General features: G+C 38.2%; 1 protein-coding gene across 1 annotated transcript in view; it reads right to left on the reverse strand.

Annotated features, from left to right (window-relative positions):
* The window catches only part of tmem232 (transmembrane protein 232), an 85,987-nt gene that overhangs the window by 29,466 nt on the left and 34,807 nt on the right, over positions 1 to 21,714 (reverse strand). The window contains exons 6-11 of the mRNA XM_073068208.1: positions 17,859 to 18,016; positions 14,948 to 15,047; positions 11,801 to 11,964; positions 8,607 to 8,785; positions 4,496 to 4,622; positions 318 to 519 (exon numbers count right to left, since the gene is read on the reverse strand). Coding sequence (XP_072924309.1) covers positions 318 to 519; positions 4,496 to 4,622; positions 8,607 to 8,785; positions 11,801 to 11,964; positions 14,948 to 15,047; positions 17,859 to 18,016 — 930 coding nt within the window. The remainder of the gene's footprint in view (positions 1 to 317; positions 520 to 4,495; positions 4,623 to 8,606; positions 8,786 to 11,800; positions 11,965 to 14,947; positions 15,048 to 17,858; positions 18,017 to 21,714) is intronic.

A 21,714-nucleotide genomic window follows, 5' to 3' on the forward strand; every position in this document is an offset into this window, starting at 1 on the left:
CATTGGTAAGTATAACACATGTATTATACTTATTGTAATTTTTTATTATTATTATGTATTGCAACTTACTACTACTAAACAACAAATTTCACAACATATGTTAGTGATAATAAACTTGATTCTGAATCTGATCCCAATGAAGAACAGGACCATGACAGGGAATACTAGGTCTCAAAAGCTGATAAAGATATCTTGAATGCAAGGTTTCTAAGATGGATGGTACGGCAGATTTAGAAATCTATATGGTTAGAAAGTAAAAAACAAATTCCCAGTTTTAAATCTTTAGAACTCAATTTGCATTTCATCCCCATATTTACCATCTTCTGGTGTTGCTGCTGGCTGGGTTTGTAGAAGATCAAGTAATCCTGGTGTATTGTTCTTGTCGGCTGATTTTGATGAAATCTCACACCCAATTAGAGCAGCCTTTTGAATTTCTGGAGTACTGCCATGGAGGCAGATGTCTCCTAATATACAACAGTAGAGCAAAGGCCAAACACGCAGATCTATGCTCACATTTTTCTAGAATCAAAATATGACATGTTGGTTTCTAATATTTATCCTGTATGATACTAACAACAAGCATTGTTGAGTCACATTGCTACATAACAATATCATTTTATTGAACAGGCCAAAGATACTCAGTAATTCATGACACACTTAATGCATTCAGCTCTTCAGTCTTTGAGCAGTGTCTTTTACTCTGTTCCTCATAAAGCACAAGTAATTTTGTTGTGAAGATTAGAATCAGAGAGATACAGCCAGAGCTCTGATTTAAAAGCCAAAAGGCAGACACAGCAACCATTGTATAGTTAATTAGCATACAAAAGCATTCTAATTCTGTAGTTTCTCAAACAAAATTTGACATCAATTCAGATGTTACTGGATGAGTATAATCAAAGATTTTAAGTAGCATCTTAAAGACATGAGGGAAAGGAAGGGAGGCCAAGACTTTTATGGAAGGATTAAGAGGGCTTACCATCTAGACAGCTGATGACATAGCTACCAATGGTAGAATGACTCAAATGGTACAAGAGGCCAGAAATGGAAGACTGCAACAATCTCAAAGGGCATTAGGGTAAAGAAAGTGCCAGATATAGTGAAGGGTGAAACTATGGAGGAAAATGAAAATAAAAATGAGGACATTAAAATCAAGGAATCAAAGCCAAGGCCACCTAGAGATGAGAGGTGAAAAAAAGTATGAACAATGAAATAGGCAACAGATTTGGGTGAACCCCAATTTATGTGGGGGAATAGTTTAGAGCTAATCATGAGAGCACTGAAATACTTTACTAAAGTTAATTATGATTGTGAATGCAAGACAGAGGTGAGTTAAAGGAATTACACCAAAGGTTGTTACAGAGGTGAAATCACATGTTCTGGTTGCTTGAGAGAATGTGTGGTTGGCAATTCACCATATGCTCTTTAAAGCCATTCATTCATTCACTTCTCAATAGCTATTGTTGGGCAGCCCAGAATTCGTTATTCATCTTGAATTGATCTCAGAAAGGTGATTGTGATCCACCTTTTTGAATTGCTTCAGCGTTTCCGGTGCAGGTAGTCTCACAATGCTAGGAGGTTCCAGGATTTACCCAGTGATGATGAGGGAAATGTGATAGCTGGAGCAATCCATAAGCCCTCTTAAGCAAGTTTAACCTTTCAATATGATGGCTAATTCTCAGCCTCGTATACATTCCTACTTAATCCTTACAGTTCCTACAAATCTATTAGTTGTAGCTTAGAACATATTTAACAAATTCTCTGGGGTTGTCAATTCCAACTTGAAGTAACTTGTTCAGGAGAGAAGATTACTGAAAGTGTAATTCTGTGACTATGAAGACAAGTACTACGAACCCCAGTGAACAGTATTATATCTGCTTTACTTGTTTTACATCAGTATGGTGACGGGTAATTTGTGAAATGTGTACAAGTGAGGATTTTCCTTTATTATGTTTCTAACATAATGTGGCTGCAAACAACTTAATTAAGGGAATAAAGTGGCAACACGAATACAAAATTGGCCGAAGAACGCAGCTATCAGAATTGCAATGAATGTTACTTTTCAGACCGGAGAGAGTAATGAAGATTAGTTTTATTTGCCATATGTACATTGAAACATACAGTGAAATGAGTTGTTTGCGTCAAATCAATCATCAAGGATTGTGCTAGGCAGCCCACAGCTGTCAACACGCTTCCAGCGCCAACGTAAGTATGGCCACATCTCACTAATCCTAACCATACATCTTTGACATATGTGCTTTCTTCCAAAGCACCTGGAGGAAACTCACACAGTCACAGGAGGAACGTATGAACTCCTTACAGATAGTGGCAGGAATTGCATCCCAATCTCACAGTTAGCACTGCAAAGTGTTACACTACTGCTAGACTATGTGCCACACACAGTGATCCCCAATACTGATCAGTAATCATAATCAGAGCTTTGGAGGTAATGTATATAACTCAAGGGTCTGTGGATGATGTCATTGGGTATATTAAAGACAGTGGTTGATAGATACTTGATTAGTCAGGGTGTGAAAGGTTATGGGGAGAAAGTAGGAGATTGGGAGGAAAATTGAATCAGCCATAGTGAAATGGCAGAGCAGACTTGATGGGCCAAATGGCCTAATTCTGCTCCTGTATCCTATGGTCTGATGTAGTAAACAATGCAGCTTGCAGTAACAGATTATCATAGTGAAATGGGAAGATATATGATGGTGAAATTTAATACAATGATACATTTGATAGAAATAATGAGAATCAATATGAAACAAATGACACAATTTTAAAGGAGGTTCAAAAGCACAATGACCTGGAGTTGTACACAGACATTTCTTTAAAAGTAGCAGGAAAATTGCAAATGTTATTTACCAACAAAATAAACCTTAGCCTTTATAGATGGAGGAATAGAATACAAAGGTAAGAAACTCAACAACTTTACTTACACTGCACTAGTTAGATCTCAGCATACTGTTTTTAATTTAAGAAGGCTATTAAAGTTTAGAAGAGGTTGTAGATTTAACAAAATGGTATCAGGGCAGAAGCACCATTGATGTGGAGAGGCTTGAGGCACTCATGTAAGACGTTCTTACAACAGAAAAGACAATGAGAAGAACGACAAAGGAGATAAAACTCAAGAATGATTTTATCGAGTAAATAAAGAGGCAGTTTCTGTGGCAGATGGGCCAGTAACTGGCAGTTACTGATTTAGGCAGATTATCAGATTAACCTCAGTAACATATAAAAAGTTTTATTTTAAAATACAAGTTACTTTGATCAGATTGGGAATACACAACTTGGAAACATATTCAAAGGGAAAATTAGATCAATATTGAAAAGATAGAGCAAAACATTTTCAAGGTTCTCTCTGGTACACCCCTCATCTTAGCTGCTTTTAAGTCAGAGAGGTGCAGATTTAAACATTTATACTTTAAAAGTATTTCTTTCTTTCTTTTGAATAAGTCTCCACTACTGTTGCAGGTACTATATTCCACATCACAACAAAACAGCATACGGTTTAAAAATCATGGCTGTTTAAGCACATTATTCTCCCAAAGATAGCTTAATGAACCGAACAGCCTCCTCCTGTTCTTCATCATTCTTTTGATTCTGTAAGCTAGCAGTGCAGAAGAATAGCTGAAGGCTGTCTTTATACTCCAGGATTGATCTGGAAATATCACTGCTGTCTTATTTTGCCAGCTCCTGGAGGCGCATGGCTCACACTAGCTGTCTTCCTTTGTTTAAATCTGCAACCCTTGGACTTAAAAGGAGCTAGGTGAGGGCTGTATCAGAAGGAATGAAATAAACAAAACAAAATCTTATTGCTCGTACTAGCCCAACACCCCTCCCTAATCAGACCAAAATAATTTCTTATGACATCCTTGACTTCTCCTTCTCATTGTACAGAGAGGGCCAATTAATATATTTTTTAAAATGAACAAATGTCAAAATCTTCAGATTCTTTGCTGCTGTCACATCCTTGAACTCAAAGTGGCCTCAGCTTCTACCACTGGACAGGGTCCCATCACATTTTGAAACTCTCCCATGCCTATTTTGGTGCCTTTAAAGTTCTAGAGAAGAGATCTATTGACTAAAGGATTGCCCTTATAGTGACAGCATTCTAAAGGGAATCAGAAGACTTGTCAACATGTTCAAACCAGAAAGATTTCCATTGCCGTATCTGTGTTACAACTGTTTCACACTCACTGACTAAAGTTAGGAAGGGAGTTCATCTGAACTACTTCAGATTTTTGTATCATATTAAAGCTTTATCAAAGGAGGATTTTATGCAACAGAACAGAAAATGCTGTCAAAATTGAACAGGCATATTCTACAGCAGGAAAAACCAAGATGCCACTTGACATGCTGAGTCTTTCCAGCTTCTTCTGCTTTACTTCTGATTTCCAACAGTGGGGTATTTTGCTTTTAGATTTTATGGAAACATTTCATTACTACATAAAATTCATCGAAGAATATTTGCACTAACACAATATAACCTTACCTGCTTTAAGCTGTGAACACTTAAATGTGTAATAAGTTTTATACCCAGCTCTTTCAAAGCTTTCAAACAAGCCATGTTTATCTTGGCAGCCTCACTAAGGAGCAGCAAGCCAAGTGTAGAATCAATCCTTAAAAAAAATTCAAGATATTGTCATCATTTATTTGCACAATTATCATTCATGGTTTTTATCTTTTCTCAGAATCACATTTAAGATCACTGACATATGCTGTGAAATTTGTTGTTTTGCAAACTTCTACAGATGTACCATGGAGAGCATTCTAACTGGCTGCATCACCATCTCGTAAGGGAGGGTGGGCACTACACAGGATCGAAGTAAGCTGCAGAACGTTGTAAACTCACTACAAACTCACTGCGGGGTAGCAAGCGTAATGGTTGGCAGATGTTTTTTAATGACTGTTTCTAGTGCAGTGGGCTAAACAATACCACTGCCACCTATCACTGTTAATTCTTAAAAAGTTTCCTTGAACAAAATATTACAGAACCAACAAGAGCAGGACATTCTGAATTTGGCGATGGACAATAGGAAGATGGCCTCTGAGTAAAGGATTCTCCAGAAAGAAGTGCCTGCTGTGTGGCAGGATTTTGAATTCTGTTTGACAGGCAGAAACTTGGGTCACAAAGAATGTGTTCAAATTACATACAGGGAATTATAATGGAATGAGGATAGAATAGGCTAGAGTAGAAGTAAATGAACAATAAAGACAGAAGGCAAAAAGTGGCAAACACTTAGAATAGCATTCATGACATTCAGTTGATGTGAATCCCAACAAGGAAGGAAGTCTGTAAGGGAAGGATGAACCAACCATAGTTAAGTATGAAAGTTATGGAAGGAATTAAGCTGAAAGAGAAAACATATAAGAAGATAAAAATCAGCAGAATACCTGAAGATTAAGATAATTCAGAATCTAACAAAGGAGAAACAAAAGATACAGCAGATAGACAATTAACTATGAGGATAAACTAGCAAGCAAAATAAAAAATGGATTTCAAGTTTCTTTCAATGTATTTAATTTTCAATTTGTGACCAGTTGTGATGGAATTCAATTTATTTCTATTTCTCTACCCTCAGTTCTCTCTCCAGACAGGCTAGTTACCTTAAAATCCTTTACCACCCTCTCTCAACCAGCACCAATCTGTGTTATCAACTTTCTTGTAGACTCCCCTCTATCACAGCAGGTACTCTCACTCTTCTCCCTACTCCTCAAACTTCTTTGTGAACTAATACAAGCCTGTTTCCTGAATCTTTCTAGTCATACCATTGCTGTGAAATGAGAAAACCATTTCTATTTCTGCAGATGCTGTCTGACCTAGTATGTTCTGCTTTTAATTTTGACTTACAGCATGTATATTTTCCTGCATTTCAAATATTTCTCCCTGGTCTGCTAAATAAGAGGATGTGTTATCTTAGATTATAAGCCCATAAGATGTAGGAGCAGAATTAGGCGATTCAGCCCATCGAGTCTATTCCTCCATTCCATCATGGCTGAACCTAGAACCCATTCAACCCGATATACCTGCCTTCTTGCCATATGCTTTGAAGCCCTTACCATTAGGAACGATCAACTTCTGCTTTAAATATACCCGCAGACTTGGCCCCGCTGCAGTCTGTGGCAGAGCCTTCCACAGATTCACTACTCTCTGGCTAAAAGAATTCCTCCTTACCTCTGTTCTAAAATTTTGAAGCTGTGCTGTCTAGTACTGGATACCCTCACCATAAAAAATATCTTCTCCACATCCACCCTATCTAGTCCTTTCAACATTTGGTCGGTTTCAATGGGATTCCCCCTGCTTTCTACAAAATTCCAGTGAGTAGAGGCCCAAAACTGCCAAACACTCATCATCTTTTAACCCCTCCATTTTCAGAATCATCTTCATGAACCTCTTCTGGACTCTCTTCAATGACAACACATCCTTTCTGAGATACGGGGCCCAAAACTGTTGACAATACTCCAAGAGCGGCCTGACTAGTGTCTTATAAAGCCTCAGCATTATCTCCTTGAAGTAAATGCCAAAATTGCATTTGCCTTCTTTACCACAGACTCAACCTGTAATAACCTTCTGGGAGTCTTGCATGAGGACTCCCAAGTCCCTCTGCACTCCTGATGTTTGATCCTTCTCCCCATTTAGAAAGCAGTCTGCACTATTGTCCTTTTTACCAAAATGAATTGTCATACATTTCCTAACACCGTATTCCACCTACCACATTTTTGCTCACTCTTCAAATTTGCGTTGTTTCCTCAGCACTACTTACCATTCTACCTATCTTCGTATCACCTGCAAACTTTGCCACAAAGCTATCAATTCATTATCTAAGTCATTGACAAACAATGTGAAAAGTAGCTGACCCCCCTGAGGAACACTAGAAGTCACTGGCAGCCAACCAGAAAAGGCCCCCTTTAGTCCCACTCGCTGCCTCCTACCTGTCAGCCATTCCTTTATCTATGCCAGTATCTCTCCTGTAACGCCATGGGATTATATCTTGTTAAGCAGCCTCATGTGTGGCACTTCATCAAATGCCCTCTGAAAATCCAAGTAAATGGCATCCACTGCCTCTCCTTTGTCCACTGCACCTGTTACTTCTTCGAAGAATTCAAAGAGATTTGTCAGACAAGATTTCCCTTTACAGACATCATGCTAACTTTGACTTATTTTATCATTAGTCTCCAAGTACCCCCAAACCTCATCCTTAATAATGCACTCCAACAGTTTCCCAACCACTGAGGTTAGGCTGACCGGCCTATAGTGTCCTTTCTTCAGATTTCCTCCCTTCTTAAAGAGTGGAGTGACATTTGCAATCTCCCAGTCTTCTGGCACCATGCCAGAATCAGGTGATACTTGAAAGATCATGACCAATGTATCTATTATTTCTTCAGCAACCTCTCTCAGGGCTCTGGGATGTCGTCCACCTGGTCCAGGTGACTTCTCCACCTTAAGGCCTTTCAGTCTGCCTAGCACTTTTTCCTTTGTAATAGCAACGGCACTCACTCCTTTTCCTTGATGCTCACGGACCTCTGGCATATTTCTATTATCTTCCAGGGTGAAGACTGATGCAAAGTACTCATTAAGTTTATCTGCCATTTCTTTGTCCCTTTTGTTGGATTTTAACAACTTCCCAATCATCCAACTTCCCACTCACTTTTGCTATCTTATATGCCCTTTTCTTGACTTTTATGTAGTCTTTAACTTCCCTTGCCAGCTGCAGTTGCCTACCCCTGCCACTTGAGAATTTTTATCGTGGGATATATCTACTCTGCGCCCTGTGAACTGTTCCCAGAAACTGCAGACACCTCTGCTCTGCTATCATCCCTGCCAGTATCCTCCTCCAATCCACCTGGGCAAGCTCCTCTCTCATGCCTCTGTAATGCCCTTTATTCCATTGCAATACAGATACATCTGACTTGTGCTTCTCCCTCTCAAATTGCAGTATGAATTCAATCATGTTATGATGACTGCCTCCTAAGGGTTCCTTTACGTTATGCTCCTTGATAAGATCTGGTTATTACACAAGACAACCTTTCCCCTAGTAGGCTCATGCACAAGCAGCTGTAAAAAGCCATCTCTTAGGCATTGAACAAATTCCCTCTCTTGTGATCCGACACCAACCTGATTTTCCTACTCCCCTTGCATATTAAAGTTCCCCCATTACATTTGTGACATTACCCTTATTTCAGGCCTTTTCCAGGTCCCTTTGCAATCTCAACCCTATATCTTGGCTACTATTTGGAGGCCTATATATGATTCCCATAATGTTTTTTTTTTACCCTTGAAGTTTCTTAACTCCACCCACAATGATTCAACATTCTCTGAACCTATGTTACCTCTTTCTAAAGATATAATTCCATCTCTTAACAACAGAGCCACACCACTGCCTATGCCTTCCTGCCTGTCCTTTCAATACAAAGTATATCCTTTGATGTTAAACTCCCAACTATGACCTTCTTTCAGCCACGATTCAGTGATGCCCACAACATCATACTGACCAATCTCTAATAAATACTGATCTGTCTCTAATGATATAGTTTTTCTGAAATGTATTACATCTTTTTATGAAATTTGGAAACAAATCAAGTACTTTAAAAAGGAAACCCACCAATTAGCCTTGCAGAGTTGCTCCTTTTGGAGAAGGTGCTGCAGAACATCATCTAAGAGCTGCGTATTATGCTTCACACAAATCCAAACCATAAGGCATTCCCTTAGCACAGGGTTGATGGTACATCTTTTCTGTCCAGGCTCATCCACTTGCCGAGGAGATTGGCAATCTTTTCTTATCTAAAGAGAAAAGTGACATTTTGTAAAGTAATAACAATTTCAGTAATACATACTTGCTGATAAACCCTTCAGTTGAAAAAAGTCCAATTAAAGTTACAGTGAGCAACAATATTGTATAAATAAATAGTTATGAAAGGAATTTGAATTGCAAAATAGTTCATATGATAACCATGTTCCCAGCAATTTCCATTTTTAATATTGTTTAGTCATTTTAAAAAAAGTCTGTCGCCCGCCTCACTCTAATCATTGCACTGGAGAAACTGTCAAACTGCATACAAGACAAACAGGCAAAAAAGTCTAAAATACAATGATATAAGTAGCCATTCTATTGTGAAAAACAGCCATTGGACCTATTTATGTGCTTTATATGCATTAGGATCTTGGCTGCATATGACATAATTTCTTCCCAGACAAAATGTATCATTAAATGCACTGACAGGATTAAGGAAATTATTTTACCTTGTGTAATTACATATCCTACATAGTTTAATTTATTTGAGAGATACAGCATAGTAACAGGCCCAATTACATCTATGTGGCCAATTAACCTACAAACCCAAATGTCTTTAGAGTGTGGGAAGAAACCCACATGGTCACAGGAAGAATGTACAAGCTCCTTACAGACAGTGGTGGAGTTGAACCCAGGTCATTGCCACTATAATAGCATTAATTTAAATTGGAATATTTGAATTGACTTTATTTCTTGCATCCTTCACATACAGGAGTAGTAAAAATCTTTATGTTACATCTCCATCTGTATGTGCAATGTGCAAATTAGTAATTTGTAATAAATAGTACAGCAAATAGAATAGTATTTGTAATAATACAGTAAGCTATACAACAGAACAGTCAATATAGCTTAGAATTACAATTGTGTCAGAGTGAATTAATCGGTCCAATGGCCTGGTGGAAGAAGCTCTCCTGGGGCTTGTTGGTCCTGGCTTTAATGTTGCGGTACCATTTCCCAGATGGTAGCGGTTGGAACAATTTGTGGGTGACTCAGGTCCCCAATAATCCTTCAGTCCCTTTTTACGCACCTGTCGCTGTAAATGTCCTGAATAGTGAGAAGTGTATGCTGAGGAACTTGTGGCTGTCCGCACCATTCTCTGCGGAATCCTGTAATTGAGGGAAGTACAGTTCCCATACCAGTCAGTGATACAGCCAGTCAGGATGTAGTAAGTCCTTAGGATTTGGGGGCCCATACCAAACTTCTTCAACCGTCTGAGGTGAAAGAGGTGCCGTTGTGCTTTTGTGCTTACCAAGTGTTGTGCTGTTGTGCTTTTTGTACAGACCAAGTGAGGTCCTCAGTGATGTGTATGCCAAGGAACTTGAAGCTGTTCACCCTCTCAACCCCAGATCCATTGATGTCAATAGGGGTGAGACTGTCTCCATTCCTCCTTTGTTTTTGTGACATTGAGGGAGAGGTTGTTTTCTTGACACCACTGTGTCAGGGTGATGACTTCTTCTCTGTAGGCTGCCCCAATATTATTTGAGATAAGGCCAATCAATATAGTATCATCTACAAATTTAATTAGGAGATTGGAGCTGTGGGTGGTGACTCAGTCATGGGTGTACAGAGAATAAAGAAGGGGCTTAGAACACAGTCCTGGGGAGCTCCTGTGTTGAGGGTTGGAGGGGCAGAGGTGAGAGAGCCCACTCTTACCACCTGCCATGCTAACTGCTGTGTTACCATGCTATCCCATCCTAAGGATTTCTTCCTCAGAGATCCTAAAAAATCCTGAAGATTTATGTGCTACAACACTTCATTAATTACAATTTATGAAATTTTATCCTAAATTCCTGATATGGTGTGTATTTGAATAAGGATACACGGTATGACATTGAAATGCAGCGAGCCTCATTGAAAGTTTAAAGAAGACAATGCTTAAAGAGAGAGTGCAGCAAAATGCTGATTCCTGAGGTAGCATCTTTATTGTATGAATGAGATTAAGCCTACACTCTCTCGAGTTTAGAAAACTGGTGGATGATTGCATTGAAACATACAAAATTCATAAGGGGTTCGAAGGGTTTGTTGATCTTGATGGAAGTATATCTTGAACCAGGAATAACAGAAGGCAAAATATGAGAATGGACATTCAGGACTGAGATGAGAAGTATGTATTGAGGACACATTCAAAAGGCACCCATTGCCCAAAACATGCCCTCTTCTCTTTGCTACAATGAGAGAGGAGGTACAGAAGCCTGAAGGCACACACTCAACATTTCAGGAACAGCTTCTTCTTCTCTTGTGTCAGATTTCTGAATGGACAATGAACCCATAAACACTATCTCACTATTTTTTTCTTTGTGCACTACTTAATTAATTTATAGCATTGCAATACACACCTGCCGCTAAACAACAAAGGCACATGCCAGTGAAATTAAACTTGATTCTGATTCTGATTCCCTTCACCAGACTACAGTAAATCCTTTGAATTTTCCACTCAGGAAAGTTTGAAGGATTGATTTTAAAGTATTTTTAAAGAAGAGATTAATAGATTTTCAGACATTAAAAAATTCAGGGAGATTGGGTTAAGGCAGGAAATGGCCTTAGTGTATAACATCAACCAAATAGTAGAGAAGGCACAAGGCTTCCATCTGCTTTTACTTCTTAAATATATTTTCTCTGTTTTGTATAGAGTCAGAATTCTCAGTTGAGTTCAGACATGTATTCTGTACTTTCCGCCATATGCATGCAAATGATTCTACTTCTGAAAGATTCTAATCTAAATTCAGGAAAGGCACAAATTTAATCAAGGGCTCCACTGACATCTGACAGGAAACTTTAGAAGTGATTTCTTATACCCAGCATTACTCTGCTTTAACGGCCAAGGAAACAACAAAACAATGGTGTAAGAAATCTCTTCCTCCTGAGATTTCAATGACTTTTCCCCCAAAATTACTATGGATCAGAGAGAATGCAATATTATTTTTGTAAGTCATTGAGAATTCTGCGAACTGTGTTGTTGCTTTCTTACTGATATGACTTAAAACATAACATTCAATTTTCTTCACCTGGCCACAGCTATCTTTATTTGGATCCTCATCCAAAATAACATGAGTATGTTCTTCACATGATGTCAGAGAGCCACAGATTATTTCTCCTGTGCCAATGATGAAGTGAATATGCAGCAAAACACTCGGGTAGGATCGATAGCAGGGTTCACACTGTGGGAGACCTAAAAACATAATAATATCTTGAATCAGATATTTTATCATCTAAGGAATTTGTACAGACTCAGTCCAGGAATGAAAATTAAATTTGTAAGTAAATTTATTTTGAAAGTATATATATGCCACTATACACTACCCTGAGATTAATTTTCTTGCAAGCAATCACAGTAAATACAAAGAAACACAATAGAATCAGTTGAAATCCTGCACACATCAAGATGGATAAACAACCAATGTGCAAAAGCCAACAATCTGTGCAAATACAAATAAAAGCTGAAAACATTAATTAATAAGCAATAAGAACCAGAGGAGATAACTTCAACCTATGGACTCACTTTCAAGGACTTTTCATCTCAAGTTCTTAATATTTATTGCTTACTTATCCATTAATATTATTCTGTTTTTTTTGTGTTTCTTTGTATTTTGAACTTTGAACTTTAATCTGTAAAACATTGCAAGTCCAAAACAAAGATAGGAAATCCTGGAATCAGTCAAACTGACATTTCCTCTTTACTGGAGTGTCCAATTCATATTGGGTAAACAGCTTGCAGAACACATCAATTCTGTCCACAAATTCAGTCCTGAACTTCAATATTCTGTCACTTTATATTTGACATTCCACTCCCGCTTTCATTGCTCAATCTCTGGCCTCTCACATTGCGCCAGTGATGCCTAATGTAAGTACAATGCATAGCACTTAATCTGTCATCTGGGTACGTTACAGTTCCAGGGACTTAATGAAATTAATAAATTCAGTTAATCCACCCTTTTATATCCTTTCTCTCCAGAGATAAGGATGTACTTTTCTTTTTCCATATTTTTCATTTTTATTTCTGTCCCCAGCCTATTTTTAACTAGATGCTTCCTAGTCAACTTTGGTTTGCATTTTATCGTAGACATTCCCTCTGCTTCTCTTCACCCTCCCAATCTCTCCAACTTGAAACTTCTTCTCACTTTTCCAGTCCTGATTAAGGGTTTATCACCCAAAATATTATTTCCATTTCTGTCTTTATGCTACTTGTCTTTCTGATTTGCAAGTCAGTGTTTCCTGACTAACCTGGGTGGAACGTTTTCTGACCTGAGAAAAAAGAACCAAATTTTTAAAAAGTTGTGAGATATTAACAAAAAGAGCTTGAAAAGACAAATAAATATATAGGATCAGAATTAGACCATTGAGTCTGACCCACTATTCAATCATGGCTATTTTTTCAACCCCATCCTTCCACTTTACCCATATAACCCTTAACCCAGTAATACCTATCAATCCCTGCCTTGAATACGCCCAATGACTTGGCCTGGATAGCTCTCAGTGGCAATGAATTCCACAGATTCACTACCTTTTAGCTAAAGAAATTCCTTCTCATCTCAATTTTAAATAGACGTCCTTTTATTCTGAGGTTGTGTGGTTGCCTCCTTTTAATTTCTGACAAAGGGTTTCTAACATGAGAGGAAAACTCTGCTTCTCTTCACACAGATGTGACCTGACCTGCTGAGTACTTCCAGTATTTTCTATTTTTGTTCTATCATTATTCTATTATTTCTCATTTTCTTCTATTCAATTACTATGAAGTAAAATCGATGTCTCCTAGAATTTCAACGATTATTTTTAATTTACCAAAATTATTACCTCAATCTTTTGCAAATTGTGATAAAAAAAATGTGAAGTGACACTTGAAGGACTGGCTGAAGTGGGTTGTGCCTCCACTCGACAGACTTGGGACTGCATACAATGAGTGTGGAACAATGCTGGCAGTTTACACTTGAAGGAGAAATTGCTAATTTTCACAAGAAATTGTTAATTCTTTAAAAATAATGGACAATCACATAAAACTTGGTCATCTTTTACTTCAGAACTTTTTTTGTACAAGCTGAGTCAGATTTCTTTAATATCCCAGGCCATGCAAAATCAGCAACAGGGTCCTGTGCAATGCAATTATTGAACTATTTCAATCTCTTATGAAATTGTAACTCTGGGTTCTTAACCCTCAGCCTTAGCTCCTGACCATCTATGTCTAGAGATGTACCATCTGCAGATCCCTTCTTCATGCCTCTGTTCTGAAAGTCTTGAACTGAGTTAGATCAAGTAACACTGGTTCTTGAGGAAGCTACAGTATCATGTTATAAAAGTGCATGTTTTGAGCACCTGAATTAAAAAGAAATAAACAAGAGCTGATGCGGCATAACAGCAGATGATGAGAATTGGCTGCAGGGTGTACAGGGTGAATTAGATACGAAAGCAGAAAATAAGGTATTGGGAGAGGATACACCCCACATCAATCCATGCCCTTCCTGCCTATGTTGTGGAGCTTTCTACTAGTATTTGTCCTCTTGATTACTTTCCAGTTGAGCATATTATGTGGTAGCATGATGATGTATGCAATTAACATATTTTTAGATATAACCTTAATTAATTATGTAAACAAACAAGAATGCTTAATCGAACATCATACAAGATTACTCAAATGCTATTGAAATATTAAATACACAACAGCGGCCACTGACAAAGGAGACACAGAAGCTGGCTTTGTGCCATTGGATTCTGTACTGGGTGGGAAGCTGGCTCTTCTGTCTGTACTGCCCTCCAGTGTTCATCCCCGGGAAGACAAGCTAGATTGCATTTATACAAGATGAAGAAATGCTGCAGGTTATTTTGCAGAAATGTGACTCTAGGACAATATCCCATGCAACATCAATTTACAGGTCATGATACTCAGTGACTTGGGCTATAATATTATTATTCTTTATATATTTTTGTAACTGTATGTTTTTCTTCACTCATTATTATATGTCCTTTATGTGCTGTGTGTGATTGTTGATGCTTTGTTTGGCCCTAGAGGAAAGCTGTTTTGTTTGGCCATATTCCTGTGTATGGTTTAATGACAATTAACTTGAACTTGAACCTGAACTAATACATCTGGCTGTGGAACTTTGCCTAATCAATAATACTGCACCCTGATATTCAGTAAACTGTTCTAGTAACATACTTACCTTTCAAGAAATCTTGAAGGCGATATTTACATTGCTCAAATGGTCCTACCAATCCAGCAAGGTGAAAGGTAAACAATCTTAGAAAAGTTAAAAATCCAACCTATTGAAAGAACAAAGTGAACATAATTTCTAAATATCAACACCATGTAGTTTACTTCTAAATTAAGAACAATCTATCTACAAAGATTTAAATTCATAAAACAAATTCAAAATTTACTATAACTACAATAGCTCCATTTTGTGAAGGTTTCATTAAAATGAAAACCAAAACTGCAGATGCTGAAAATCTGAATTAAAGATGGGAAATGCTGGAAATACTGTCCAACTTATAGACCTGAAACTGAAACATTCATGTTCTCTTTTCATAGATCCTGCCTGGCCTCTGTTTCCAGCACTTCCTGTTTTTATTTTATTGAGACCACATTATATCAGAAATGCCAGCTGGAAAGACATGAAGGAATAATAGGTTTAGCTCTTAGACATTTCATTAAAAAATATCATTTCAATACCACTCATGAACTTGAATTAAGTCTCAATGTTACTGAAAACATTTTCTTCTGCTGTTAAAAGCACTAGAAAGCATAGATAACAATTTCTTATAGTCACTGTGAACATGCCTGTCGATTCTTGGGAAATATCTGCTTGAAGGAATAAAATAGATTAATTCAACAAATTTTAAATTAAGCCAACTAAGTTCCAATGCATTCAGAAACAAAGCAAGTGAACAACCTCCTGCTAGGAATATCTACCGCCTTCTAATTCTCTGGAACTACATTCATCACCCATCTCTCCCACCTATTTTGTTTGTCCTTTACTTGGCTCTGGCCAATGCTATTTGTGTATCTTTTCTTTTTTTGAATAACCCTTTCCCACCTTCTATAAGTAGTTACCTTTCTCCTCTGATTTTTCTTTTAATTTTCTTGAAGGAATTAAGTCAATTTGTCTATTATGAATACTTATGTCCAGAAATTCATTCCCACCTAGTTATTCAAAACACAATCTATCATAGTGCTAGCACATTGTAATATGCCTCCTATATTTATTCCATTGGAATTAAACTCAGGGGTTGAACACAATGGTGTCACACAAAATCTTTTGTGACTGACAAGATGAATTTCCAGGCATTATTCTTTTCCACTGGATTGAACTCTTAAATCAAGTCTTATCTCTGCATAATATCTTGCTAAGTCTTGCTGAAGTCATTATTGATCTGGGGAAGAAATCTGATTAGTTGTGGTTACATCACATTGGAGGCACAATAGGTCCCAGATGCGGTAATCTAGAGAAAAAAAATATAAACTTCTGGTGGCAATCTTAAGGCCAGGCAGCAAAAGTGGAGGCAACTGAGGCAGCATCTAAACATTTAAGATATTTTACTTTTCCTTTTCTACTTTTGTACTATTCTTTGTGAAATACAACAAGAGGTTGCAGACAGTAAAGCCAAATGCCACCTCAGGGAATGCCAAATTTTACTTCCAACTCCTCACATTACCTTCTGAACTCTCTGCACTGTTCAATAATTTCTGGTAATCGTCTGTTGTTCTAGCTATGAAACCTCACATTTTCAACACTCCTTGTTGCTTATTTTTGTTTTCCTTTTGGTAATTTCACATATTCATATTATTCTCTTTACAACTATACTAAACTTTGTTTATTTACAGGACAATTTACAATGACCAATTAACCTACTATCTAGTACATCTTTGGACTGTGGGAGAAAACCAGTGTACCCAGGGGCAACCCACACGGTCACGAGAGAACATACAAACTCCATACAGGCAGTGGCCAGGAACCAAATCCAGGTCACTGGTACTGTAATGCATTGTGCTAACCACTTTGCTACTGTACTGCCCCTACCTTTTGATATTCATTATCTTTCAGTTACTATCCTTCATTCTATTCTGCCACTCCGTTGCCATTTAATTTCTATACAGTTGGCCCTCTGTATCTGTGGGGGATAGGTTCCGGGACACCCTGCGGATACCAAATTCTGCGGATGCTCAATTCCCGTATATAAAATGGCGTAGTATTTGCATATAACCTACACACATCTTCCTGTATACTTTAAATCATCTCTAGATTACTTATAATACCTAATACAATGTAAATGCTATGTAAATAGTTGTTATATTGTACTTAGGGAATAATGACAAGAAAAAAAAGTCTGTACATTTTCAGTACAGACGCAACCATCGTAGCTCTTCCGGGAATGCTGATGCTGCCTTGGCATCAGCCGATACCGATTCTCTCATGATCTTTAAGTTCTTGAGGCTGTAGCGCTTTACATAGCTAGCCAGCCATCCCTTACTAACCTTAAACTCCTTCCTCTCGCTCACAACACAAGTAGCGAACGAATGAGACGCAAGGTGAACAATACTCAAACAATGAGTAATACTTTTAATCACCTCTAGACTACAGTACTTATAATACCTAATACAATGGAAATGCTATGTAACTAGTTGTTACACTGTATTGTAATGCTCAAACAACGAGTGCTGGAGAGAGGACTTCCGTTTTTTTGTCGATCCCAATCTGCGGTTGGTTGAATCTGTGGATGCGGAACCCACGGATATGGAGGGCCGATTGTAGTTGTAATGCTGTCTCAGGATGCATCAGTTGCAGAATCTGGACTCCTTTAATATACATCGAAGTTCTCACCATAACTGTTTGCGTTTCAATTCACATAATCGTTCACTATTTATTGCTAATTAACCATGCGTTTCCACTTCATGCCCTTATTTCTTCTACCATGTAGAAACTTGCAGCTATATTTCTGCTTATATTACTCTCTAATCAAACATACTTGGTGTAGAAATTAAATTAAACTTCAATCTAATTTGTGACATCAAAGTATCCTATCCTTTTGTTGTGCAAATATATTTAAAGGAAGAGCCATGTTTTATCTAAGTACCTTTATTATCTTGACTTCGCAGATGTACAGATATGATTGCTTCACTGCATCTGTACAAATCCAATACAAAACTGATTCTGCTAGGAAGAATAAAACTGGAATCTGGTCTGGATGAAATGGTGCGTGGTCCAGAGAAATCAAGAGAATGTCCAACGCTTCTTGATAAATGAAGAAAAAATTACGTTGATACCAAATCAAGAAATGCTAAATGAATAAAAGCAAATTTAACTTTGTTAATTCCTTTTTCCTTAAACTTATTAACTTAAGCAGTATTTTTCTAAGTAAACATCTGATTGCACTAACATCAAAGGTCTCAAATTCAAAAGAGATCTTGAGGTTCAACTGAGGAATAAAGAAATTGACCATTTTTTTTTCCATGAAAGGAAGTCTGTGATTAAAATTTACACCAGCCTGTTCACCAAGTCAAAGAGAAGTATCAGAGAAACAGGGGCAGCTTTATGCTGCCTGATTTTTGGCAAATATTTAGACCATTAAGCAAATGGATTGGAGAGACCTTAGCTGTCAACTTTCTGTGCCTTTAGAGACCACCAACCATCAGTACATTCGTGAATGTGTCTGAAACATCTAACTCTGTACTTCATTCCCAGGTTATCAGATTGTAGACATCACAAGCCTCTCCACCATAACAAGGTGATGATCCTCTGCAGGTGGGGGGCATTACTAAGCACTGTAGCATTGGTAAAAATTATAGAACTCTAGGAAAAGGAGGGTTATGCAGGCATACAGAGAGGGAGAGACTGCAGCTTTTAGAACACTAAGAGGAGATTGTTTGCTCTAAGGGGTCTGAAAACATCAGGAGCAAACACTGTAAACTGCCAGCATTGTTCCACACTCATCGTATGCAGTCCCAAGTCTGTCGAGTGGAGGCACAACCCACTTCAGCCAGTCCTTACAGCACTCACTGTGGACTAAACATTTCATTGCTATGAGAGTATCAGCAGAGGTAGGGATTTGCACCAAGTTCTTGTCACAGTAGCAATGAAGTTGGTAAATGTTTGAGACAGGTATCGGTACAGTGTGCCATTAGTAAAGCATCACTATGCATAATGCTACAAAGATGCAAAATAACTTCTAGTGCACATTACATTTGTGCTTTCAAAGTTCAAAGTAAATTTATTATCTAAGTACATTTTCACCATAAGCTAAAGAGCAAAGGTCTAGAGATTAGGTAGGGCAACAAAGATTGTTGCAGGAGGCAGAGCTGTGGCTACAGGATTGCTTTGAGTCAGTAGACTGGGCTGTGTTCAAGTACTCGTCTGTGGATCTGAATGAATACAACATGGCTGTCACAGACTTTATTGAAACAATTGTGGACGAGTGTGGCCCCACAAAATCATTCAGTCTTTCCCAATCAGAAGTCCTGGATGAACCATGAGATTCACAATATGTGGAGAGCCAGATCACAGGCATTCAGGTCTGGTGACCAAGGAAGTTCCAAGAGGTCCCGGTATGATCTCTGCAAAATCATCTCACAGGTGAAGTAGTAATTTCAGTATAAACTGGAATCAATGAAGGATGCTGAACAGTTGTGGTAAGGCTTGAATACCTCTTAACCTCTTATAAAGTTAAATCAAGCAACATGGATGACAGCAGGGCTTTACGTCCACCTGAGTTCAATGCCTTCTTTGCTCTGTGTGACCATCAAAACATGGAGGAACTATCATGGACTCCCACAGACCCCGATGATCCTGTGATTTCAGTCTCTAATGCCGAAGTGTGAACAGCCTTCAGAAGGGTGAACACACAGCAAGCATCCATCCCAGATGGGGTATCTGGCCAAGTATTAAAGACCTGTGCTCATCAACTGGCTGGAGTGTTCCCTAAAATCTTTAACATCTCATTTTGGCAGTCTAAGGTACCCACCTGCTTTAAGCAGGCTTCAATTATACCGGTGCCTAAGAAGAGTGTGGTGACCTGTCTCAATGACTATCATCCAGTAGCACTTACATCAACATGAAGAAGTGTCTTGAGAGATTGGTGATGAAATACATCAACTCCAGCCTGAGAAGCAACTTGGATCCACTCCAATTTGCCTACTGGAGTAACAGGTCCACAGTAAACCTGTTGGCTCTTCAATCAACCTTGGAAAATCTGGACAACAAATGTGCATACATGAGGATGCTCTTTATCGATTACAGCTCAGCATTCAATACCAACATCTACTCAGAATTAATAAATAAGCTTCAAGACCTTGGCTCCTTGTGCAATTAGATCCTCGATTTCCTCATTTGCAGACCCCAGTCAGTTCAGATTGGCAACAATATCTCCTCCATGATCTCTACCAGTACAGATGCATCACAAGGCTGTGTGCTTAGCCCCCTGCTTTACTCACTTTACACTTACGACTGTGCGGCTAAGCACAGCTCCAATACAATATTCAAGTTTGCTGACATCACCACTGCCGAGTCAAAGGTGCTGATAATTCAGCATATGGGAGGGAGATTGAAAATCTGGCTGAGTGGTGCCATAACAACCACCTCTTACCCAACGTCAGCAAGACCAAGCAGCTGATTATTGACTTCAGGAGAAGGAAACCATGAACTAGTCTGCATTGGAAGATCAGAGGTGGAGAAGGTCAGAAACTGTAAATTCCTCGGTGTTATTATTTCAGAGGACCAGTCCTGAGCTGAGCACATAAGGGCAATTATGAAGAAAGCACGGCAGCGCCTCTATTTCCTTAGGAATATACAAATATTCAGCATGACATCTAAAACTTAGACAAACTTCTATAGATGTGAGGTGGAGAATATATTGACTGACTGCATCACAACATGGTAAGGAAACATCAATGCCCTTGAATGGAAAATCCTACAAAAAGTAGTTATGATACAGTCCAGTCCATCATGAGCAAAGACCTCCCAACCACTGAGCACATCCTCATGAAATGCTGTTGCAGGAAAGCACCATCCCTCAGGGACCTCCACCACCTAAGACATACTCTAATCTTGCTGCTGTCATCAGGATGAAGGTATAGGAGCCTCAGGTCTCACACCACCAGGTTCAGGAACAGTTATTACCCCTCAACGATCAGGCTTTTGAAACTTCATTCAGTTTCACTTGCCCCATCATTGAAATGTTCCCACAACCTATGGACTCACTTTCAAGGACTCTTCATCTCATGTTCTTGATACTTACAGCTTCTTTATTTATTATTTTTTTTATTATTACTTCTTTTTTTTTGTATTTGCACAGTTTGCTGTCTTTTCCACTCTGGTTGAACACCCAAGTTGATGCTGTCTTTTTTTATTCTGTTATGGTTATTATTCTATGGACCATAAATTCTATTGTATTTCTTTATGCATGCAAAAAGTGAATCCCAGGGTTGTATATGGTGACATACAGTATATGTACTTTGATCATGAATTTACTTTGAACTTTGAAATACTACCTTGAGATTTTCTTTTGCAGGCATATACAGGAAAATAAAGAAATACAATAGAATTTATGAAAAAAACTATACATACCAAAGTGACAAGTAACCAATGTAGAAAAAGGACAAATCATGCAAATAATAAATACCAAAAAAGTAAATATATAATACTGGGAACATGAGTTGTAGAGTCCTTGAAAGGGAGTGTGTAGGTTGTGGAGTCAATTCAGTGTTAAGGTGAATCATGCTGGTTCAGGAGTTTGCATCCACCATGCAATTCCAAGGAAGAACTAATTACATCCTGAGTGCTATATAAGGTAAAAGCTTACATTCCTTAGCATTTCAGTTAATCAAATTTCAAGTTTAATTAGCGGAAGGGCATTCTAGCATTGCATCTTCAATAGTCTACAGTTTTCCTTACAGATAAGAGTAATTTCTGTTATCTTTCATTGAAGTTGACATAAA

The sequence above is a fragment of the Hemitrygon akajei genome, chromosome 2 (assembly GCF_048418815.1).
Source record: "Hemitrygon akajei chromosome 2, sHemAka1.3, whole genome shotgun sequence".
NCBI lineage: Eukaryota > Metazoa > Chordata > Chondrichthyes > Myliobatiformes > Dasyatidae > Hemitrygon > Hemitrygon akajei.